General features: G+C 45.7%; 2 protein-coding genes across 2 annotated transcripts in view; one reads left to right on the top strand and one right to left on the bottom strand.

Moving 5' to 3' along the window:
- Positions 1-1,577: 1,577 nt before the first annotated feature.
- On the bottom strand, positions 1,578-17,967 carry plk4 (polo-like kinase 4 (Drosophila)). Its single transcript, XM_063183412.1, has 17 exons — positions 17,788-17,967; positions 15,780-15,875; positions 15,425-15,520; positions 14,682-14,796; positions 14,033-14,238; positions 10,708-11,462; positions 9,734-9,804; positions 9,141-9,475; positions 8,848-8,952; positions 7,772-7,874; positions 6,832-6,978; positions 5,112-5,245; positions 3,332-3,426; positions 2,991-3,078; positions 2,632-2,832; positions 2,027-2,133; positions 1,578-1,807 (listed from the first exon to the last, which is right to left on the bottom strand). The coding sequence occupies exons 1-17, from the start codon at positions 17,815-17,817 to the stop codon at positions 1,711-1,713; spliced, it is 2,781 nt and encodes a 926-aa protein (XP_063039482.1). The 5' UTR covers positions 17,818-17,967; the 3' UTR covers positions 1,578-1,710.
- Positions 17,968-20,412: 2,445 nt separating this feature from the next.
- chmp3 (charged multivesicular body protein 3) overlaps positions 20,413-25,875 on the top strand; it is a 10,420-nt gene continuing 4,957 nt past the window's right edge. Inside the window, exons 1-3 of the mRNA XM_063184673.1 lie at positions 20,413-20,572; positions 21,540-21,600; positions 24,338-24,517. Of these exons, the coding sequence (XP_063040743.1) occupies positions 20,528-20,572; positions 21,540-21,600; positions 24,338-24,517 (286 nt within the window). The 5' untranslated portion in view covers positions 20,413-20,527. The remainder of the gene's footprint in view (positions 20,573-21,539; positions 21,601-24,337; positions 24,518-25,875) is intronic.

Genomic DNA, 25,875 nt, shown 5'->3' with positions numbered 1-25,875 from the left:
CCTTGATCAAACACACAGACACACTCACATTTACACGCACGCTCTCCGCCCTAAATTCAATGAAAAACTTGCTGTTCCCGTTATGAGCAGCAGAGTGCAGCAGAGCAAAGAGAGAGAAAGGGCGGAGGGCAAATATCTATCTATCCCTCCCTCCTTTCAGGAGAGCAGAGTATTGCCAGTGTCGAACATGAAACAATTCACTCTCAATCTGGCACTCACACTGAAGCCAGATAAATCAAATAAAATCAGATTATTCAACACTGCTACGAAATGAAATGGTAGCCTAGTATTACGGGATGGTCAGGACCAGGCTGGGGGGGGGGGGGGGCATCCTCAATTTTCCAGGTGTGGTTTGGCTCTGTTGCCCATGGTGCTGTTACAGTAGTACAGACGCTCAAGGCTCGGCTGCTGTGGAGCTCCTTGGTTAAGAGATTTTCTAGGAACACTAGATTCTAAGGGGCTGCGGTGGTTAATCTGATCCCAGCTGCGAGTCGAACACGCATGCGCACCCGACTGCGAGCCTCTTCAGCACCGCTATCAAAATAAAATCCCCGTGTCAAAATAAAACTGCCGGAATTTATATAACAGGACTTCTGCTTGATGAACCATATGCCTACTACTGCACAATTGTGAGTAATAGCTAATAGTATTTAAATCAGAATGTATGACCATGTTACACTAAGGTATAGTTTAAGAAGATATAATGGCATATTATGGTAGGTTGTTTTTTCAATAGGAAAAATAAGCAGAAAAACAGTGTTGATCACGCAAGGTGATTAGTAAACAGGATTCCAACTCGTGTTTTATAAGGTGTTGAATGACAAGAGGATTCTGGTTGATATGTAAGGGGTTTAGTAAACATGAGTCTGGTTGAGCTTGAGCTTGAAAATAACAGACACCCCCTGCACCCGTTTCTGGCCAACCAGAGGAGCCTTTTCAGCTACAGACTCTGTGCCTTCCCCTGCCTGACAGACAGACAACGGAAGTATTTTGTTCCCAGGGCCATTTCTCCTTTAACATCTGTCTGTGGTTTTATAAGGTGTTAAATAAAAAAAACAGTCTAGTTGGTGTTTCATAAGGTATTTAATGACTGGAGGAGTCTGGTTAATGCTATCAGCAGGTGTTTGTTTAATGCCATTCCATCCCTCTAAACATTCTATGGTCGTCCCTCTATTCCATGTCTATCCTCCCTCTATAAACACCAGGACGAGGCTGACTAAAGCAGACAGGAGTCAGAAAAACAGCTAACAGACGTACAAAACACCCATATTCTGTACAACACAACATGTAAAAATATAGATACTCTTTTCATAATCAACAATAGCTGTACACATAGCTATTAACAATAGCTGCACTTTTTTCGTTTAAAAAATATTTACAGAAATATTTCATAACAAAACAAAACATTTCATGAAGACACTACATTTCATAGAGAGCCGGCAACACCAGAAGTAAGTGCTGATTGGTCAAGCCTGGACCAATGAGAAGATGAAGAGTCACGTGTAGACCAATTGGAAGACGGCAGGGCAGAGGAGGCGGGATCATGTTTGGTCCAATGAGAAGTTGACATAGGGGGGGGGGGGTTGATTGATGTCCAGTCGAGTGTCTGATCCAATGATGTAGCCAGTAAACTGAGTATACAGGTAGATGAAGACACTGCCGCTAGTGTGTGTGTGTGTGTGTGTGTGTGTGTGTGTGTGTGTGTGTGTGTTATTGCGTAGGGGGCGTGGCCAAGAGACTCAGTATGGATGATAGACACTGCAACTTCTCCTTCACCAACTCTGGCAACCGCTCACTCTCCTGGAACCTAAACACACACACACACACACACACACACACACACACACACACACACACACACACACACACACACACACACACACACACACACACACACACACACACACACACACACACACACGTTAGCAAAGCCAACCACGGCTGACCAAAGAATTTGAATGCGGATGTGCAGCAAATAGATATGCTACTGAAGAGTATACTGGAGTGTGTGTGTGTGTGTGTGTACCTGGTTGTGTGTCCGTCAGGTGATGTGAATGTGATGCACGAGACTCCGGCCTGGACGACGAGCTGAGAGCCATCATTAAACTGGACCCACACCTCACCACTGGTCAACTACACACACACACACACACACACACACACACAGTCATTAAACTGGATCCACACTACTGGTCAACTACACACACACACACACACACACACACACACACACACACACACACACACACACACACACACACACACACACACACACACACACACACACACACACACACACACACACGTGTATATATATATAATACACAGCTTCAGTTGGCAAATATATCTATATATCCAGTAATGAAAGGAACGTCTGTCTGTGGCTCCTGTGTTTGTTAGTTTGTCTGTTCCACGCACAACTCTCAACTGATTGTTTGAGAACAGCTGGTGACAAAATTAAAAAGTGATGTCTAAAATTTTACTTGGCAAATTCCATGAGCTTGAGTTAACAGCTACCTTACAATGGTTTGAAGGTTGTAAACATTTTTCAGGACACCCTTTATAAAGGGCCCTATATAAATAAAATATGTGTGTGTGTGTGTGTGTGTGTGTGTGTGTGTGTGTGTGTACCTGTGAGGCCCAGCCTACGTTGGGCACAAAGACAGACTTCAGCACTTTGCCAGCCGTGGAGTTGCTACTGCTGCCAGCCGCGCTGGACTTAGCACAGTTAGCATTAGCATTAGCGTTGCTGCCGTTCTCCCTCTTGGCCACCAGGGCGGAGCTCTTTGCAACACTCACCGCAGTCAGATCAGAACCCCCAAACGACAGCATCTACACACACACAGACACACAACACACAGAGCGTTAATATTGACAGTCATCATAAAGTGTGCAAAAAATCAAGTGTGTGATTTATGGAGGGTGTGTGTGTGTGTGTGTGTGTGTGTGTGTGTTATGGAGGGGGTGATGAATGAGTGTGTGAGTCTTACTGAGGGGGTGATGAGTGTTCCTTGGGGAGGGCTGACACACACCTGTGCTGCCTGAGAAGGAGCTGTCTGGGTGGAGCTAGCGGGTTTCCTGCGTGCGTGCGCACACACACACACACACACACACACACACACACACACACACACACACACACACACACACACACACACACACACACACACACACACACACAGAGAAAATGAAATCTATTGTTGCTGCCTGTGTGTGTGTGTACATTCAACCTGGTATCACAGAATTCTGTGAAATCAACAGGGTGCCAATTTTGTGGTAATTTCACAATTGTTGCGTTCATGTTGGTAATGTGTGTGTGTGTGTGTGTTACCTGCCGATGGTGATGGGAAAGAAGTGTGTGTTTTTCGAGCTGCGTTCCTCCTCCACTGTGATGGCGGCTTCCAGAGACACACACATGTCATGACCCTGAAACACACACACTAATGATCAAACTATTTCACGCCGCTAGACAGGGTGGGAGGAGACTTCACAGCTTGTAACCACTCCTAGTCACTCCGTATGCATCGTCACAGCTACTAATTACTCCGTATCCATGGAAACACAGCTACTTATCACTCTGTATCCATGGAAACACAGTAAGTAATCACTTCACATGCATGGACACAGGTAGTAATCACTTGATATCCATGGAAACACAGCTACTGATCATGCGCATCCATGGAAATACAGCAAGTAATCACTCCATATCCATGGAAACACAGCTAGTAATCACTCCGTATCCATGGAAACGCAGCTAGTAATCACTCTGTATCCATGGAAACACAGCTAGTAATCACTCCGTATCCAGGGAAACACAGCAAGTTATGACTCCATACCCATGGACGAGAGCTGAGTTTATGTTTCTGCGCTAACTAGCATACAAGCACCATTTTGATTATGCTTCAGAGCTGAGTGTGTGTATTCTAGTGTGTGTGTGTGTGTGTGTGTGTGTGTGTGTGTGTGTGTGTGTGTGTGTGTGTGTGTGTGTGTGTGTGTGTGGCTTATCAGGGTAACTTCGAGAGTAACTTGGTCACGTGCAGCGTATGTTCCTGGTTAACCCACACTACAAAAGGTGGATATGTTTGACACGAGGTATGCTGCCATGGCAATTTACTCTAAATCTCAAACCTGGCATCGGCAGTTTAAGTTCTTGGTTAAGTTGGTGTTGAACTACTCTGGCTGAAATCTCGAAACAGTCCAGCTAGTGAGGATCTTTCCGCCGCGTAAAGGCGCACAACACATTTCAAAATTCTTCCACTCCTTCTGACGAACCTTCAGTGACATTAACGCACATATATTAATTCACAATCGTGTGCGATTGCAGAACTGTTTGGTAATGCCCCGTCACTTCATACTTCGTACAGACACTGCCAATAGCTGTTTCATTGGTGGAGTATGGTCATGTAAGTAATAAATAAGATTACAATTATGCATAAGGTTAATCATCAGCGCAAGCCGATTCAGTGGATTAAAATACAATTGAACTGCGCAGTATGCACAAGCATTTCAGTAAGATGCATGAAGAAGTGGCTGCACATTATTGCAGTATTTAAAATAATCTTGGTTCATAGTTTGTGTTATTGTACGCACGTTATGAAACAAGTTAAAATAGGCTACTAAAACTGTTGGGATGAAGGCTGTGCATTTTCGACCAAGTGAAATGTAAACAAATAGCCTAGTTATCATTGCGCACTGGCGTCTTTTTAATTTCTCAGCATTCCAGTTAATGCGCTGCAGAAACGATTGATCATAACCGCTGTTTGATTGGCCGCGGTTGCCCTGCTACGAGAATGCGCAGATACTCTGATTTAGACAACTCGGGGTAGACAAACCAACATCTAAATCAGCGTCGTAGTACGGGTTAACCCCAGTCAAGGTAGCCAGTTTTTGTCAACCCCGGGTTACCCCTGGGTTAGTTCTAGTTAGGTTGAACTACCTTCGTAGTACAGGCCCCTCATCTGCTAGTTCTGCATAGCGTCGCACTTCAGTGCTGTAGTGTGTGTGTATTCTAGTGTGTGTGTCTGTATTACCTCATCTGCTAGTTTTGCGTAGCGTCACGTTTCAGTGCTGTAGTGTGTGTGTATTCTTGTGTGTGTGTGTCTGTGTGTTACCTCATCTGCTAGCTCTGCATAGCGTCGCGCTTCAGTGCTGAGTCCGTTAAGTCCCGCCTCTCCCTTCACCGTATAGGACTTCCCTCCAGGCTCACACACGCGCAGCAGGTCCGCACTGCGATGGGTCTTAGCACCTACAAACACACACACATACACACATTAACATTACATACACCCTCCCTCCTGGCTCACACATGCAAAAGGTCCGCACTGCAATGGGTCTTAGCACCTACACGCACGCACACACCAGGGATGGAAATAAGCACCCGTCCACCTGCCAATGACGGGTAAATTTCAGTGGTGACTGGTACATTTTTCAAACCACCAGTCACTTTGACGAGTGAAAACTTTCACCTCCACTCGGGCTATGAATAGCCTGAATGTCCAAGCGATTTGCCATTCTTCACCCTAAAATTAATTAGAATGCAGGAAATTGTATCTAAAAACTCCCCCACACCTCCAACCACATAAGAAGTCCTCCTTTCTGGTGTTAAGGACATGGTCAACCTAACGCAAACATATAAATATTAATCATAATAATAGTTATAATGATAGTTTTATTAATAATAATAAATAACTGATTTCGACTACTATTGTTATTATTATGAGTTGACACCTGCTACAGTGACTGGTGGGGAAAAAAACTCAAGTTCCACCCCTGTCGCGCACACACACATATCAGACAAGCGTTTCTCCAATGACGTCCAAAGTTTATTTTTAAAAAAACGTCGGAAACCTAGGCCTATGGCATAGCTCCAGATGGATGCTCGTTGAGCAAGGCGGTACCCATTCATCTGGTGAGAGTCAGGTTAAGTATAAACTAGGCTTTAGAGGAATTTGTGTGACATACGTCATATTACGGATGGAGGTATGAAGGCTGGCAGAGGAAGCAACTAGAGCATGACACGGGAGTGGATTTTCACTACTGTCCCATCCCGCTCCCAGAAACAAAATCCCATCCCGGGCTGGAGTGAAAAAATAAATCCCATCCCGTCCCACTCCTGTAAGAATGACTCACAATCCCGCGCCCACTCCCACTCAAAATCAATTCCTCTCCCTCCCAGTCCCGTTTTGTCTTTCATCCAAAAAAAAACAAACAAAAAAAACAGAGGGGGGATTTTTAATTATGAAAAAAGCACCCCGCAGTGGTTCACGACATGTGCGCAGGTTATGTCAGAAAACTGTGTAACAATGGACAGGTGTAGGCTACTTTTGGTGACTTCAAATATGATGAAAATCATAAATTTTTCGGGCATTTCCGCTCCTGCTCGCTCCTGTTCATTTTTATTCCCGTCCCATTCTTGATAACATTTTGACTCCCATTCCTCTGGAATCCCACGGGACCCACGAGAATTCCCCCAAAAAATATCATCCTTTAGAAGCAACGTCTGGTTGCGGAAATATGAACTTGGATTTTTTCCATCCGCTGTATTTTGCAGCTCAGTTGCTTTTGGTCTGAATGCAGCATTGGGCTTGTTGTCCTTCAGCATGCATGTGTGTGTGTGTGTATGTGTGTTGCGTACCATAAAAGCACACCTCCATATTGGCCCGTGTGCGCGCGCGTGTGTGTGTGTGTGCATTGTGTAACGTTGTAAAAGCAGTCCTCCAGATGAGATGGTGTGTTCTGATGGTGTGTTCTCATGGTCTGTGTGTGTGTGTGTGTGTGTGTGTGTGTGTGTGTGTGTGTGTGTGTGTGTGTGTGTCCATGTTCTGTGCATACCGTCGTAAAAGCAGACCTCCATGTCAGCTGGTGTGTTCTCCATCAGCATGCACTTGCCAAAGCTGCTGTAGAGCGTCACCTTCGGACTCTTGGACTTCACCAGCTCCACAAACTTAGTGGCGTACAGGTACTTCTTAACATACTTATCTACAACACATACACACACACACACACACACACACACACACACACACACACACACACACACACACACACACACACACACACACACATTAATACACTTCACCAGCTCCACAAACTTAGTGGCGTACAGGTACTTCTTAACATACTTATCTACAACACACACACACACACACACACACACACACACACACACACACACACACACACACACACACACACTAATACACTTCACCAGCTCCACAAACTTAGTGGCGTACAGGTACGTACTTCTTAATGTACTTATCTACACACACACACAAATTTAGTGGCATACAGGTACTTCTTAATGTACTCATCTACACACGCACGCACACACAGTAGCTGTGGTGTGCAGGTACTTCTTAATGTACTTATCTACAACACACAGACACACGCAAATTTAGTAGCGTACAGGGTGTGTGTGTTAGGGCTGTGCAATATATTGAATTTATATCGTGATATCAAATTTCATAATATCGAGTTGAAACATTATTTTTGCCATTTGTCTATACTGCCAAAAGGTAGATTACGCTAATCGCAATACAATCCCCTCCACTTGAGCCATTGCGAGCACAGAGCAGACTTGCTACCCAACACTCATGCAGAATACCACTGTGTGTTTCTCTATGGCCCTCCAATCACACTGATTTGGGAATTGTTTAACACAATTATTCGTCTTTAAAGGAAATATAGTAAAAAAAAAAATGTGACTGAAATAGTCGCGATATTGATTTTTCTCATAATCGAGTAGCCCTAGTGGGTGTGTGTGTGTGTGCACCTGGCAGGTCCTGTAGGCTGCAGATGAGAATGTCTTCGGGGGGGCTGGGGGGCGTGTCCAACACGGGGAAGCCCCGCCCATCATTAGGCTGGTAGATGGTCACCTGGATAAACAATAACAAACATCAACACCACGCACACACACACACACTCTAACTCACCATAGTGCCGTTGTGTGATGCGATGCGTAGTACGCACGCACACACACCATCACCCACCATAGTGCCGTCGTGTGAGAAGCGTAGTACACACACACACACACACCATCACCCACCATAGTGCCGTCGTGTGAGAAGCGTAGTACACACACACACACACACACACACACACACACACACACACACACACACACACACACACACACACACACACACACTAAAGGGCTCTGCATACTTCACGTGCGCACTTTGGCGCGAGAACCATCAATGACGTCATCACTTGCGCCAGACTATTCATACTTCAAACAGGCTTTCGCTCGCATTTTCGGAAGTGCCCTCTGCTGTTCATGAGAGAAACTGCAGTATCTTTCGCAACTCGCAGCGTGGGTTCTACGGATATATAAAATAGAAAGCCAAACACGGCTGCTGTAGGGCTACTGAACGTCTGAACATCTGACACATTGAAACATAGATTTTTGTTGTAGCCTACATTGCCAGATCATTCCAAGACCATGTGAGAGCATTGTTCTGGCGGCAGAATTTATAAATAGATCGCCGAACACAACGTGCTTCTGAACAAAGTAAACAATTGTTTCACTGAACAACATTTAAGGGAGAAGATAAAATAACTCTCTAGGACATTTTATTATCCTCAAAATGATGCAGAATCCATTCTGTAGTAGCCTACAGTAGCTGTAGCCTCTCTTCGCCACTCCTGCTTTGTCTGCCTACCTACATGGTCGCTGGTGGCACACGCCAAGTTACAAAAAATGTGGGGTGCACGAACTCGTGGCACGGCAGCTCGCGCCACGGCGTGTGACGTCATTTTGGGTCACGTGACGGCGCGCGCCATCGTCGCGAGTGAAGTATGAAGGAGGGTAGCGCCAGTCACGCCAAGTATGAATCCCCCTTAACTCACCATGGTGCCGTCGTGTGAGATGCGTAGTACTTCTTTAACTCTCTCTTGAGGGCCGACTCCCTTCAGAAGCTCCATACACACCTCTCCAGAATCCAGGATGCTCACCTACACCACACACACACACACACAAATGTGAGCTCCACACACACAGACACAAACAGGAATTCCCCACTCACACACACACCTCACCAGACACCCCCCCCCCCACACACACACACACACACCTCACCAGACTCCACACACACCTCACCAGACTCTAGGATGCTCACCCACACCCACACCCGTGTACTGACCACTGCGTTCTTGGTCTTCTGCCGTATGGGTTTGAGTCGTGCGGTGGAGAGGGGGGGCAGGCTCCTCTTGGGGGGGGCTGGGGGCTGCACGGCTTTCTCTCGCCCCTCCGACCCCGTGTGGGGGTGTGATGTGGTGTGTGTGTGCGGGTGTATTTCCGAGTGCGGCTGTGTTTTGGCGTGCGAGTGCGTGTGTGTTTTGGCGTGCGAGTGCGTGTGTGTTTTGGCGTGCGAGTGCGTGTGTGTGTTCTGTGTTGTGAGCGTAGAGGGTTCACTCCAGGAGCCGTGGCCTGAGAATCCCCCCCTGCTGCTGTGGCTACTGCCATCCACGTGGAGACCTGGAAACACACACACACACACACACACACACACACACACACACACACACACACACACACACACACACACACACACACACACAATTAATATACACGCAAGGACTGTGTTTGTGTGTGTGTGTGTTACTTGAGTCTGTAAACCAGATCTGGGTGTGTGTGTGTGTGTGTGTGTGTGTGTGTGTGTGTTACCTGAGTATGTAAAACAGGGCTGGTGTGTGTGTGTGTGTGTGTGTGTGTGTGTGTGTGTGTGTGTGTTACCTGAGTCTGTAAACCAGGGCTGGTGTGCGTTTGTGTCGGTCGTCAGTACTCCATGTCCAGAGGAAGAACAGCTGAGGCAGAAAAACACACACACACACACACACACACACACACACACACACACACACACACACACACAGTCAGATCAAAAGTCACAGATTTTGGCTGGTTATTACAGGAGGCATCAGACATCAGACTGGCAGTTCTCTTCAAGGTTTTGGCCAAAACAAAGACTCTGGATATTCATCAGATTCTAGCCATTTAACCCTCACTGATATTCCCTGGTGCAGTAATTCCTGACCTCACACACAAACAACCCTATTCCCAGATTTTTCCTGGCATTGGTCAGCCAGCCTAAATTGAAATTCCATGATATTCCAGAGTTAACTGTGTATAATATTCCAGAGATTATCTGCTTTGGCAAACCTTCCCTAATATCCGAGGGTTTATGAGATATTCCAGATCTTATATACTGTGCAACTCATTCCGACTGCTTCAGGATCTAGTGAGCAAGTTAGACTTTTCTCTATCGGACACGTTTAACTTGAACGCACTTAGAATCTCCGTCTGGAATGACAATGGAGTGATTATTTAATTTTCTGTAGATGATGTGCATGATTCCTACAGCGTTATCCCTTAGATACTGCCGGTATTCCAAACGAAGATTCTATGCACGTCTAAGTTAGACGCTTGACAGGTTCCACAAAATGTATGGTCATCATCACCCCACCAGCCAATCAGAAAAGAGAATTCCACTGTGATATATAATGCCAAAAATGTGCAATATTCCAGAGTTTATACTGTATAATTTCCCAGAGCTTACCCTGTATTCCAGATATTATCTAAAATTCCATAATATTCCAGAGCTTATCTAATATTCCAGATCGTATATACCGTATAATATCCCAAAGCTTATCCTGTATTGCAGAGCTTATATGCTGCCTAATATTCCGGAGCTTGTGTCTTCAACACACCTGGGAGAGGAGTCTTTGACGGGGGGCGAGGGGGGGTGTCGGAGGTCACTGTATCCATGGTAACCAGCGGTGCTGCGCCCCAAGGCAGGCAGCATCTCGTCTGATTGACACCTCTGCAGGCCAGTGGGAGCTGAGGGGACGTGTCTGTCGGAGGAGTGAGCTCGCCTCAGGAAGCGCCCCATTGGCTGCCCGCCGTCTCCAGACCCCGCCTCTCTCCTCTCTGCCCTCGAGGATCGGCCCCCTGTCGCCGGGGGCAACCACGGAGCCTCCTGATTTGTCCTGTCGCCTGGGGGTGGGGGGCGTGACTGGGCCGAGACAGGAGCCATGCGGTTGGGCAGCGCCGGTCCACCAATCAAATGCTTGGCCTTGCGGTGCAACCGGCTGCTAGTTGGTGGATTGGCAGAGGAGGCGGAGAGAGTAGCGATGCCGCTGTCCATCGAGACCCCAGAGCCCGCCCCCTGAGTCTGGTTGGCCAGGCTACGGTTAGGCCCGCCTCCCCCGGTCATGAAGGGGTGCTCCAGCACGGCTGACAGGCTGGGCCGCTGGGCGGGGTCTTTCCTCAGTAGCTGACCAATCAGGTCCTGCGCTGAGGGAGAGAGGTGTGCGGGCATCGTGTAGTCACCCATGACCACACGGCTCAGGGTGCGAGTCACAGTCTGGGTGTGGAAGGGGGGGTGGCCCGTCAGGAACGCATACAGCATGCAGCCCAGGGCCCACACGTCTGCCTGGGGGCCATGCGCACTGCGCGTAGCCACCTAGAGAGCAGAGGAGAATAGAATTACAATAGAGTAGAGTAGAGTAGAGTAGAGTACAGCATGCAGCCCAGGGCCCAGGCGTCCACCTGGGGGCCTTGAGCACTGCAGTACGGGTAGCCACCTAGAGAACAGAATAGAATACAGTAGACATAGAATTACATTAGAGTAGAGTAGTAGTTTATTAAGCACAGTAAGAGAGAGAGAGAGAGAAAGAGAGAGAGAGAGAGAGAGAGAGAAAGAGAGACTGGTGATACGTAATTGGGTATGCCACACTCTGCCACGGCTAGCTGTGTGTGTGTGTGTGTGTGTGTGTGTGTGTGTGTGTGTGTGTGTGTGTGTGTGTGTGTGCCTCTGGTGATACAGTATATACTATCGTTCGGCGAGCTGTGTGTGTGTGTGTGTGTGTGTGTGTGCAGGGTGTCTACAGGTTTGACCAAGTCAAAATTAAGACATTTTAAGACTTTTCAATACCATTTTCCAAATAAAATTAAGACCAACTCGCGGCGTTTACAGGTTTTATCCAGTCAAAATTAAGACATTTTAAGACTTTTCAATACCATTTTCCAAATGAAATTAGGACCAACTCGCAAGATCACACAGGTTCAAATGAAGCACAAAAAACAATTGGTTACTTACATTAATGTAGCTGTTTGAAAACACAAAACTATACACAATGAAACTTTACACTAAATAAAATTCAATAATGCGTTCTAAATTACACTACATGGTTACAACTCCCGATTTCCGTCGCGAAGTTCATCACATGGCTGACATAATTATTCCTCCCTAAATTAAGCTCCACAAATTTAAGACATTTGGGTTGAAAATTTAAGACAAAATAAGACTTTTCAAGGCCTTATTTGGCGAAAATGAAATTTAAGACTTTTTAAGGACCCGCGGCCACCCTGGTGTATGTGTGTGTGTGTGTGTGTGTGTGTGTGTGTGTGTGTGTGTGTGTGTGTGTACCTCAGGTGATATGTAATTGGGTGTTCCAGCCACACAATGGTGTAGTGGTGGCTCTCTTCTGGATTAGTGTGCCTGTGTCTCTCTCGCTCTGTGTCTCTCTCGCTCTGTGTGTGTGTGTGTGTGTGTGTGTGTGTGTGTGTGTGTGTGTGTGTGTGTATCACAGGCAGAGGTCGCGTTAACCGACAAATGTCCGTCATTGACGGATTTTTTTGAAGGATGACGGAAAATTCTGAAGCCTGTCTGTCATTTTGACGGATCAATATTCAGGGTGATGATAAATAAATCACAAGTTTAAGTAGGCCTACGTCTCTATCGAGTAGAGCAAATATGCATTTCAATTAGGCATAGTTATCAGCGCAGATAATTTCATGCTTCTATCGTTTGCCTTTCTCCCTCTCTCCCTGCTTGTCATACCATGCGCCGCAGCTGGGCCGTGCGGCTGGCTGCAGCAGAGCGCGCGCCTCTGCTCTTGCTCAAAATAATGAATTAAAATTAAGACGTTGCCACCATACACGTGTGACTTCGACTTTAAGAATCAGAACTATGTGTAGACCTAGGCCTACTACATTTACCGACTAGGCCTATCTGATTTTCTGCCAATGACGAAGTTGTCCCTCTATCGCCCTTCATAGAAGCCTTCTTTCATAACTCCTCGCTTGAAACATAAACAAATATGCGAATAGCACGTTTGCTAGCCAGAACCTTCGCTCAAAGGCAACGCAGGTCTAAAACGGCTTCAGGACATTAACTAATAAAAACGACGGATATTCAAGAACCTAAATATTACCAGGCAACGCAACTTACAACTTGCCAAACGTTGCAAGAAACGGCTAACCTTCTCTCATTTCGATAGCTGGTTCACCCATTATAGGCGATATATTTTTTATTCAGACAACTTCACCGCGCTCCCAGAGCCAACATATAAGCCGATGGGGCTGCGTATGGAGAGGCTCCCTTTACCGTCGCTGACATGTTTCAACAAAGTTTTGCGAATTCTGGTCGTCTTCCTGTTGTAGGCTTCAGTACCTGTATCTACTGTCCGGGCTACACCTTTCTGCTTCAAGACGGCTTTCCTTCCCATCATGCATGTGAAGTCCAACGCGAATATTATTTAACACTGCGCCTTTGTATTACAATCGGTGCATTAATCAGAGCAAAACGAGTGACTGACTGATAAATCCCTGCACGCGTCTTTTAAAAAAGTGCTTGTTGTGACCATAGCGCTGAACACTGAATCAGACGCGCGTCATGAGAGATATCTGCAGATTTTTAAACAGTGCAATGAGGGAGGCAGAGAGAGAAAGTGAACAGCAAAATTGACTCCATCCTCGAAGTTGGAGAATGAATGTCGAGTGAAAGGGGGTGTATACACAGCGGTTTACTCTCAATTGGCCGCAATTGCGCATGTGTTGTTCTCGGTGCGGTGTCGCGCCCCCCACATTGAGAAACCAGGTGGAGAATTTTAAAAATAGGCGATGACGGATTTTTTTCGACCCTGTCCGTCAAAATGACGGACTGTGAAAAAGTCTAGCGCAACCTCTGATCACAGGTGATATTTAATTGGGTGTTCGACACATGGTAAAGTGTCCTGTGTGTGCGTGTACCTCTGGTGATATGTAATTGGGTGTTCCACACATGGTGAAGTGACTCTCCTCTGGCACAGCGAGCTGGCAAGCGAGGCCGAAGTCCCCGATCTTAACACTCATGCCGGACGTCAGCAACAGGTTGGAGAGAGTCAGGTCCCGATGGAGAATGCCATGAGTATGGAGATACAGGAGCCCACGCACGATCTGGTGCATGAAGTGACGGGCTACGCGTATACACAAACACACACACACACACACACACACACACACACACACACACACACACACACACACACAAATAAGGTCCTGATGCAGAATGCAGAGTGTATGCTGCAGATACAGCTGACACAGCGCAATCTGGTGCGTCTTTGCTTTTGAGATACGCCTGTGCTATTGTAGTGCATCAGACTAACAAAGTTGTAGAACATTAGAAGGTGTAAGCTTATGTGAACTTGCTGACTAGGCTTTTGAGAAAGGACTCCATTGTTTATTTGTAGCTTGTACCGAGTAAGTTGCTATGGAAACTAGCGACGAGAAACGCACCCCAGACTTTGATCACACCCTCAGTATTGAACACAAACACACACACACACACACACACACACACACACACACACACACACACACACACACACACACACACACACACACAGCCAGCCCCACTCACCTTCATCCTCTGTAAAGGGTTCCTCGCGCTCCTTCAGGTATCGACTCATCTCCCCATTATGGCACATCTCCAACACCAGGTACACGTAGTTACTGTCCTCGAAATAATTATACAGCTACACACACACACACAAACACACACACACACACACACACACACACACACACACACACACACACACACACACACACACACACACACACACACACATTACTATCAAATCTCCAAAACCAGGTACACATAGTTACTCTCCTCAAAATAGTTACACACACACACACACACACACACATTACTACCACATCTCCAACACCAGGTACACATAGTTACTATCCTCAAAATAATTATACAACCACACACACACAAACACACACACACACACACACACACACACACACACACACACACACACACATTACTGTCAAATCTCCAAATCCAGGTACACATAGTTACTCTCCTCAAAATAGTTACACACACACACACACACATCTCCAACACCAGGTACACGTAGTCACTGTCCTCAAAATAATTATTCAACCACACACACACACACACATACACACACACACACACACACACATTACTACCACATCTCCAACACCAGGTACACGTAGTTACTGTCCTCAAAATAGTTACACACACACACACACAAACACACACACTACTACCACAACTCCAGCACCAGGTACACATAGTTATTGTCCTCAAAATAGCAATTCAGACACACACAGAGACGCTCACAGTACCTCGAGTATGGAGGGGTGTTTGAGGCGACATTGTATCTCCACTTCATTGATGACACGCTGCACCATCCCAGCCTTATGCATCGCCTTCTTGTCAATCTATACACAAACACACAGACAGCTTTATACATGGGTGGACTATCAATATACAGGCACACACACAGGCCTCATGCATTGCCATACTCACACTATAAATCTACAGATGACGAGAAAAGAGAGAGAGAGAGAGAGCGAGAGTCATGGATAGAGAGAGAGAGAGAGAGAGAGATCTGTGTGTGTGTGTGTGAGTGTATAGGGTGTGTGCGAGCATTCAGGTGTGTGTGTATAGTGTGTCTACAGGTAGGTGTGTGTGTTTTACCGTCTTGATGGCGACCTCCATAGAGGTGCGTATGGATTTGGCTCGATACACACACGCGAAGGAGCCTTTACCCAGCAGAGTCAGCACCTTGAAGTCCTACACACACACACACACACACACACGCACGCAAAAATGAGCCTTTATCCCGCAAAGTCAGCACCTGAAGTCCTACACACACACACACACACACACACACACACACACACACACACACACACACACACACACACACACACACACACACACAGTATGATGGAGCGGACATCACAAGGGTTGTGGGTGCGCGCTCACTGTCACAACAACACGCTTGCCTCTTTGTTGTAGCGGTCAGAGCCCCAGTATAGTACCCCAGAAGGTCCAGGTTTAAGTCCAGGAGGGCCAGTTCTACTTTCGCGCGCGCGTGTGCATGTGTGACGCGTGCACACAGACACAGACACAGACGGCTTACACAACAGGTGAACACACAAAAGTCCTGCACATGCACGCGCGCGCCGCGCACACACTGAAGCCTCCTGTCCATTCAACACCTAGACATCTCTCTCTCTCTCTCTCTCTCTCCAATGCATAACACCAAGCCTTATTCTTATTCCATCTCTTTCTCACTCTCTCCATCTGCTAGCAGAGAGAGATCAAAGCTTTCCTTAACGCTCTCAGGGAAGACTCCAGTCCAACACCAACTCATCACCCTCTCTCTCAGAGGAGATAGAGACCAACCCGCCTCTTTCTCCATCCATCCATCCACCTCTCTCTCTCTCTCTCCAATGCCTAACAGCAAGCCTTCTCACTCCACCTGCATCCATCTTTCTCCATCTCGCTCTCATCCTCTGGTCGCGGCAGCTCACCTCGATTTTTAGGTCCTCCGCTGCCCCCAAGAGCCGCTCATGTTTGGAGCTTTTGGCCTTCGCGGACAGATTCTGGAATAAATTCAGCACTTTGTCCAACATATTTCCGCGCTGGCTAGCTACCAGTCGGTGTTCTCTGCGGATGCTGTGTGTGTATGCCGCGCTCTGAGGGCTGAGGGCGGATGCCTGCCTAGGCAGCTTGGTGTCAGCGCGTCCTTAGTTACCTGCTACATATGCTCACGGCATCTCAACAGACACAACACAATCAGCGCGCCTCTCTTGCCGCTAATTTGACAAGAACTAACCCACCTGTTAGTGACTTCTAACGACAGAATCCCAAATCCCATGACAACTTCAAATCCCTGTGGAAACATCATCCAGGCAAACGGAATGACTGCATAACCGCCGCAGGTACTGGTCACACACCCCAAGACCTCCTGTCGCACCCTAATGAGCGTCTGCTACGCTGGCGATGTGGCTGGCGATGTGGCAAGTCTATCCAGTATCAAATATCTCAGGCAAGTGTGAAGATTTGGTTTGGAAAGTGGTGTGGACAAACTGTCCGGGGCTAATATTTTTAAACAATACATTTGTGAAAAGGTGGTGGGAAATTTTTAAGATGATATTAAAAGTAGTATGGACGTGCCCCCGACGCCACCGTCCACACAATAATAATCAGCCTAGACCATGTCCATGATTGCTCTCAGGCGATGCAGCTTAGCAGCCGCTGACAGCCAAACACGCAGTCCTCCTGCTTGATTTTCGTAGGCTAATTTCAGTCATTAGATTATCTAATTTTCTAACACAACGACAGTTGTAATTGGGTGAGCCTAGTTCTACACTGCCTTAAACGGCAGAGACAGTTGACATACAGTTCGGTGTTCAACATTTTAACAAACTAAATTAGCAGCCGTGTCTGCCAACCCGTCTCCATCTAAAATTTGTTCCGAAACCAACCCGTCGGAATTAGCTACCTAGACATTACATCCGACACATGCATCATACTGACAGGGTTGTCAAGACGATAGTTAAATACATTTGGGACTAGAGCTTGGTGTTGATAGGAGTTGTGAGGTAGATGTTATCTTTTTGCCAGAGTCGAGACTGGGCTTTCGCTACACAGCTAGCTATCGGTGGCTAGCTAGTTAGCAAACAGGCTTGCTTACCTCTATTTTGTCCCCAATGGAGGTCGTCATTTTGGTTTTATTCTGTGGTCCTGTCAAATAAGAAAGTAATCAAAATATATCCGTGTGAATATCGTATCATGGATTGCCATTCCCATTGTGAAACAGGCACAAGTCTTGCGAATACAATCCACTCCGAAAAGTTTGCTTTTCCTCCATTTTGAAAATACGCGCCCGTTACATTCATGGCGACGTACGCCTTTCAAAACAACTCTGCTGATACTGTGATTGGTTAAGACTGCTGACGTAGTTCCAGTTTGGCGTTGTGATTGGCTAGAATATCTGTCGTGGCCCCTCCTCCCTCTTAAAATTCCAGACGCCGCTGTTGAGTTTCCTACTTTTAGTTTACAGGATGAAACAATTATCTATCGAACAACAGATGTGTTTGATATGCATTGCGTTAAAAACAATAACAATTGATTCATATGTTTAGAGTTGTAGAACATTCTTCTGATAACAAGCAGGTCATAATTCTGAGGTGTCTGCAACACAGCTGTAAGGCCTATACATGGACCAGATGTAGAATACAGCTGTGTTGCAGATACTTCAGAATTATGATTGATTGTTAATTATTAGATAGATAGATAGATAGATAGATAGATAGATAGATAGATAGATAGATAGATAGCCCTACTTTGCATCACCATTTGTTTTCTATATTTCCTGTGCACTTTGTATTTGATGTTAGCTTATGTCCTCGATTGTAAGTCCCTTTGGTTATAAAGCCAAATGCAATAAAATGTAATGATGTAGCCTAGGCCCTAATATACATAGCCAATATTTGATAGGCCAAGGCCAAGTTATGTGGCAAACTATGTAGACATACTACATAATTTGATTCATACATTCAAGTGTGTAGAGTTGTATGAATATAGCCTGTGTGAATTCAGTTTGCCCCGTAACTTGGCATTCTATAGGGCATCTATAGCAAGTTAGTTACATGTGTATTACCCCCTTTTAATTTATACCTCCTTCATTGCCCTACCTGTATTCTTATCCAAAGTCTTATTTATTAGGCTAGATAGGCTATAGGCCTACCAATGCACACTTTACCACTGTAATCTGTATATCAGGGGTGGGGAACCTATGTCTCGAGGCCTTGAGGCCGTTTTATCCGGCCACCGATGTAATTTGAATGTTTTGGAGCTTCACATGAAATATGAAATATTTTGTGCAGGAATTTTAGAAAATACATTTGCAATACAATTAAGTTATATTCAGGGGACCTAGAGAAGGGTGAGTCTGTTTTAAATCAATATAGGCCTAAAGTGCAGGAGGAAATCCTGGTTTGTGTTCATAGTACGGCCCTCGGAGGAATTTTACGGCCCTCGGATGAATTTGAAGTGGCCCCTCGAATGAAAAAGGTTCCCCACCCCTGCTGTATATGCTCTCTACTTGGTGTGCATTGGCACTGCCCTTACAATTCGATTCGATTACGATTCGGGTGGTAACGATTTGTTTTGAATCAATTCAATCCGATTCTACGATGCATTACAATGCATTACATTTCTATACTGAAAGCAAGGCAAATGTTTCATCAGTCATGTGGCAATACAAGCAGTCAGATACTGAACAACACTTAATCGCCCATTGTCTGTATCAGTCATGCATTTTTCAATGCTTTGAAGTGCTTTAATTTAATGTAAAGTTCATTTGCTCCTGAAATGCCCATGGAAGTACTTAAAACGTGAAAAAATATGCTGCATCGATTATGGCATTTGGTGAATCGATTGAATTGTCCTGCCCCACATTGCGATGCATTGCCGAATCGATTGTTATTGACACCACCACTACTGTACTACTTACTACCCATCTTATTTTGCTAGGTCTTGTTGTGCCATATGGTACTTTATTTCACCTCTGTGCAATTGCAACTGCTTCTGCAACTTTTTGTCCTCTAGTCCCTGTCGTCCTAGGCTATTTATAGGCCTACAAGAGAGTAACAGTAAATCAGAATCTAATTTATTATCAATATAGTATTCTAGGTCTAGGTCTTGGTACTTTATTTCACCTCTGTGCAATTGCAACTGCTTCTGCAACTTGTTGTCCTCTAGTCCCTGTCGTCCTAGGCTATTTATAGGCCTACAAGAGAGTAACAGTAAATCAGAATCTAATTTATTATCAATATAGTATTCTAACCTCATAAACATGAATAATAGGCTACCACGCCTTCATGTCATTTCCATAGGCTATTGATGAGTGAGGCAGTGAACAGGCATTTCACATGAGCAATGCAGCATAATTACATTACAATGCACATTTGCCTGACGTGTGTGTGTGTGTGTGTGTGTGTGTGTGTGTGTGTGTGTGTGTGTGTGTGTGTGTGTGTGTGTGTGTGTGTGTGTGTGTGTGTGTGAGGAGGGGGGGGGGGGAAGAGGTGGGAGAGAGAGGCTGTTCCTCCAGCTTACTAGCATGATGAGAATGATGTTCGTGATGGTGAAGACAACGTGTCCTTCGTTTTCTTTCTTCAATCAAACTGTAGCCTGGGAACTTTAAACAAAGTTCGCATAACTCTCTCAACTTACAACAAACAGAAAAACAGAGCCCTGCCCAGACGGCGTGCCAGCGCCAACGCAATGACGTCACATCACCCTGTTACAACCCGGAAGCACCGTGTTGTGTTTCTGGTACCAAGTTACCTGTTGGTTCAGTGTTGTGGAAGTGTTTATCAAAAACGTTAGGGCGTCGTCGCGCTTTAGGCTCTGTACCAACTCCTGTCACAATGGGACTGTTCGGGAAAACATCAGAGAAGCCACCGAAGGACCTGGTGAGTGTTTATCATAGCGAGCCGTCAAGCCAGAGTTGGCTCGCTAGCTAGCACAGGCAGCCTCTCCTACGACTGTCATTCCACTGGCTGGAGTGTCGCGTAGCTTCTCTCTGGAGAGAGCCGATCTCGTTTTTGCCTTAAACGGACATGGGTGTGCTCTTAGCCCGGCATCTGTGCTCTAAATCCAGACGCGAGTCAAGACAACTACGCTTCTGACAGAGATACGGAGGTATCTGTGATGGTTCGACAAAAGCTAGCCTTGATTGCAGTGGAGGTTAGCCCTGAAGCTAATGTTTGTCAACACAGTCCACGGTGGATCATGAAGCATGTTAGCAGTTAGCCCCAAACACACACACACACACACACACACACACACACACACACACACACACACACACACACACACACACACACACACACACACACACACACACACACACACACACAGAGAGAGAGAGGCTCGGTGTGAGTGTGACAACGGTGACATTCCCCACACGGACACACCTCATGATGCCCTGCCTGTGCGTGCCTGTGTAAACTATAGAACTAGCTAGCTTGACGACACGCCTCTGGAGTGGAGGACAGCAACAGGTCGGTCTGTTCAGAGCAATGATACAGTAAGTAAGCTTATGTAGACGTCCTTGGTTCAGAGGAACAGACTGTACTGTCAGTCAGGGGTAATAGGATATGTGGTGTTTGTGTTGAGTAAGGAATATATTTGTGCCATATTATGTCAGTAAGTGTGTGTGACTGTGTTCATTGTCATCAGTAGGCTAAGGATTGTGTCAGTGAGTGTTTGTGAGTGACAGCCTCTCTGTATCTGTCTGTCTGTCTGTCTGTCTGTCTGTCTCTCTCTCTCTCTCTCTCTCATATCAGACAGCAAAGACAGCCCTCCTGTGACATTGTGTTCCTCAACTTCTCTTTGTGTGTGTGTGTGTGTGTGTGTGTGTGTGTGTGTTTTGGACAGATCAATGAGTGGTCCTTGAAACTCCGTAAAGAGATGCGCGTCATCGACAGACAGATCCGAGGTCAGTGATGTCACCACACATACACACACACACAGTATTAATGTCGCCTTCACGGGCTTGGGACCTCTCGAGACAGCTGACGACACTACTCATGTGACAACCGAGTTCTGGACTCTAGCGCATGAACGCCACTGATCCCGGAACAATCGGGATTCATGCGTGTTTTGTTTTGGTTCTATTTTCTTTTTTTCACCTCCACTTGAGTCTCCACACCCACGACATATCAGTTAAGCTTAAGTAGGCGAAATATCCGCGGAAACAAAACAATTCCCTTGGGATGTTAGCTTGAAGCGCACACGGAGACTTGCAAAGTGCGATCAGCTGATTCCTTGAGTAAATAAGTTTCCCACTGTCAGGACGAATTCCAAACTTATCCATATCCATAGGATATAATTATAGACACCTTGTGGTGTTCAGAAGTAAAGAAAGAGATAAGAAGAAAAACACAAAAAAGAGAAAAAAAGTATTGAAGTCTTTATAAGAGATTGTCTGGATTTGTTTGACCACAGGAAGAACAGCGCTTCTGTAAGGAGAAAACGGATGTGTTGTCAATAAACCAATAAATCAGTCACACAAACAAATGAAAAAACAGAGACAAAACACAGAGCTACTCGACTTGCTGCCACTCACCGGCGCACCAGAAGTGTGAGTGTGTGTGTTTATGTTTAGTGCTCCATAAAGGATGCGACTAAGAAAGGCCAGAAGGACGTGTGTGGAGCTGTAATATAATATAATGTAATACATTGGTGTGTGTGTGTGTGTGTGTAGATATCCAGCGTGAGCAAGATAAGGTGAAGCGTTCCATAAAGGATGCGGCTAAGAAAGGCCAGAAGGACGTGTGTGGAGCTGTAATATAATATAATGTAATACATTGGTGTGTGTGTGTGTGTGTGTGTGTGTGTGTGTGTGTGTGTGTGTGTGTGTGTGTGGATATCCAGCGTGAGCAAGATAAGGTGAAGCGTTCCATAAAGGATGCGGCTAAGAAGGGCCAGAAGGACGTGTGTGGAGCTGTAATATAATATAATGTAAGGGGCCAGCTACATGGGAACGATTTTCTATGCCAGTGACAACGTTCCCCTGGGTTAACCATATGAAACCCACCAGAAACGTGGCACAAAACGAGTTTTTTGAATAATGGGTTCCAGAGTGCGAAAATCGAGTAACGCAGGCCTTTGCGTTGCCATTGTTACAGGCGAAACGGATTTGTTTACATCTGCGTCACAGCCACATGGCCAAAAACAGTGAGGTATCTTCACAGTGATCACTAGCTTTGCGCACAACATTAATTCCATGCACAATGGCATCATCAGACAACTGTTTGTGTGGACTGTGGAGACTCTTTCATTTCTACCACGGTCAATATTTTACGTTTCAAACTGCCCAGTGTGGGTCACTCGTGTTCAAAATCTTAAAAAAAAACCCTGACTAACACGAAGCAAAGCTTCATATTATCTTTTAACTGCGCACCCAAACAGTTATCAGCAATGCATATTATGTATATGTCACTAGTTGAAACAGGCGTAATGGGCAGAAAGAGAAGGAGAAGCGGTGAGCGCGCAGCAGCCTCCAGAGGAGGGAGAAATACCTGCCCGGTATTGGTATTCAACACCTTAGTTTAAACTTCTCAAATTAAAAAAAAGCAGCATAAAGTGTAGAACACAATCAACAGATGCCTAAATGGCAATGATTCGCTACTCTAGTCACTCCACAAGCTACACAAGGTGCCACATGCGCAAAGCTGGTAGCCTATTTTTCCACGTAGCACTCACTTCAGCATAATGAAAAATAACAACTATGCGATGCTGGTTTTGAAAATAAGTCGGTTAGCAGCAAATGCTAGTACACATGTTGGGATAAGAAATTCCTTTAGTAACTTGACATGCTACTCCTGCATACAAAACATCATACTTAACTAATGAAAGGAGTAAATACATCAGACTTACAACTTCGTGAGGGCCAACCAGTTATGTAGACTGTAAACTCCCTGGTGATTGTTCTAATGTCTTCCAAAATATTCCAGAAGTTGCAGCATGCATGCTTATTCTTGTAAGAGCAACTCACGAAGCATGGTGCTAAGCAGCATGATTCAGTACAGTCTGTTGTTGTATCTAACTTGTCTCTGTGGCATATAGTAATGTTCAATTATGCAGCTTGCACATTCTGATATTCTGAATCTGCTATGTACGCGCTTGCGGAGAGTAAAGCGCATAATAAAACCGTCTTTCGCTTTTTACAAAGGGGGGAAATGACGCTATTTTTTGTTAAACTATCCGTCGCTTAAAATGGACATAACTTCGGAATGGGAGAGGCTAGACATGTATCGTTTTTAGTAATAAAAAGCTAAGATCTTCAGCTTTTAAACAAGCCATGGCATATGTCTGTAGATCGAAAACAAAATTCGCTGGGTCTGTTAAAAAAATGTGAAACTTTCTGGCACTGTCAGAGACTGGTGGACTCCCTGCATGACAGGTCATTTGCATGATAAGAGTGGGCGATCACGGCCATTAGCGAATACTTTTGTTCTCAACAACTTCACATAAAGAAATGTGTATTCTGAAGCAAGCCTGTCGTTGTCATTAGGACATGATCTTTTACTGAAACATGCTGTATGGTTGCAACTTTATTGCAACTCGGATTCAAAAAAACCCGCGTTGCGGTGTCATCTGGCTGAGGCTTAATACATTGTTGTGTGTGTGTGTGTGTGTGTGTGTGTGTGTGTGTGTGTGTGTGTGTGTAGATATCCAGCGTGAGCAAGACAAGGTGAAGCGCTCCATAAAGGATGCGGCTAAGAAGGGCCAGAAGGACGTGTGTGTGGTGCTGGCCAAGGAGGTGGTGCAGTCCAAAAAGGCCATCAACAAACTCTACGCCTCTAAAGCACAGATGAACTCAATACTGCTCTCCATGAAGAACCAACTGGGTGAGAGAGAGAGAGTGTGTGTGTCAGGGCTTAACACTAACACACGCCAGGTAGCCAAATGCGGGTGAAAGTCGGCGTTGGCTAGTAGATACCGAAGGTTCACTAGCCATTCTGGCGGGTCCGTCACTATTCTAAATGATGAGGCACCGCATTTTGTAGTTTTTTTTCCCTCGGACCGTCTTTGCTACAAACGCAATGCAATGCGATTTCGCGAGCCTACAATACCCATGAAGCACCTGTGTCACGTGTCACATGTGTCTTACGCACGAGAGGAATCTGATAGAGCTAGTCTTGCGAATATGAGTGGCAGCAGCGAGCTACCGGCACATCAGCGCGCGTTTGGAAATGCCACTGAAAACCTTCACGTGAAAATAAAGTAGCGAAGTTCATCTCAACTGACCTGTTTTGGGATCTGTCATTAGTACAATGCATAGTAGTAGTGGACATTAAAATGACCAAGGCGAGAGGAGAACACCTCAGTCTTGAGAAAGTCTTGAGACTAATTAGCGCAGTGATAAGCCAAGGACACATGCGGCATTAATAATGTTCGGTTTAAATCATTTTCTGATTTGCCTGTATGTCTTCATACCTTAATATTCCTCCATGTTTCTTGTGCCGTTGTTCCCGACTGTCAAACGGGGCTTAAACAACGCGCAGTAGTAGCCTTCCAGACAGTACAAAATCATGTCCCATGTCCCTTCGCATGTGCCCATCTTGCTTTGCGTCCGTTTATATTTTAAACAACTCAATATTAAGCGGAATGAAAGGAAGTCGTAGCTCCTTCTGTAGTTACCGGCCGCATATGTGTGTGCCTTCTAGTAGATAGCCTACTTTTATGAGAAAATATTCCAGAAGAGGTGTTCCACATCCATGACCGAGGACATGCGAAGCTTGGCAATAACTTTGCACTATCTACTTTGCGCATCGAAAGTGCCCTTCAGGTCAAAGACGGAAATATTTTGCTCTCATGTAGCTTACATTTGTGCCCTTCCACTGTGCTTGGTGTTTCTGCACGGCTATGCCATTCCTCAGATGAGTTAATCTGTTCTTATAGCATGCATGCATGCATGGACCAGTTAACAACAATTCTAGTTATTAGGCCCTATATTACAGCCTATTATTATATGGTTGTGACGTCATCTGTCGAATGCTCCATTCATTTCAACGGGGCTCCCCAACGTTCGGACGTCTGTTATTTTTCGATAACGGACGGGTTGGTCTATAACAGACCGCTGTCAATGGCAACAAGACTTTTCACTGCTAAAGCGACTTTTCAACAAGACTCTAATCAGCTGCTGTGATAGACAGCACCCGTTGTCCTGGCTACCGCTGTCAATGGCAACAAGACGTTCACTGCT

Source organism: Engraulis encrasicolus, chromosome 19 (assembly GCF_034702125.1).
Source record: "Engraulis encrasicolus isolate BLACKSEA-1 chromosome 19, IST_EnEncr_1.0, whole genome shotgun sequence".
In the NCBI taxonomy this organism is placed as follows: domain Eukaryota; kingdom Metazoa; phylum Chordata; class Actinopteri; order Clupeiformes; family Engraulidae; genus Engraulis; species Engraulis encrasicolus.
Note: the sequence above shows the minus strand (reverse complement) of the source record. Positions and strands in the feature narration are given on the sequence as shown.

What these genes read in the sequence shown, in the direction of transcription:
- plk4 (XM_063183412.1), bottom strand. Translation starts at nt 17,817, where the DNA reads ATGACGACCTCCATTGGGGACAAAATAGAG. An exon ending in GGAGGTCTGCTTTTACGACG is followed by an intron (nt 5,246 to 6,831) that starts GTATGCACAGAA and finishes GTGTGTTTGTAG; the next exon opens with GTGCTAAGACCCATCGCAGT. An exon ending in GAACACTCATCACCCCCTCA is followed by an intron (nt 2,833 to 2,990) that starts GTAAGACTCACA and finishes GTGTGTGTGTAG; the next exon opens with ATGCTGTCGTTTGGGGGTTC.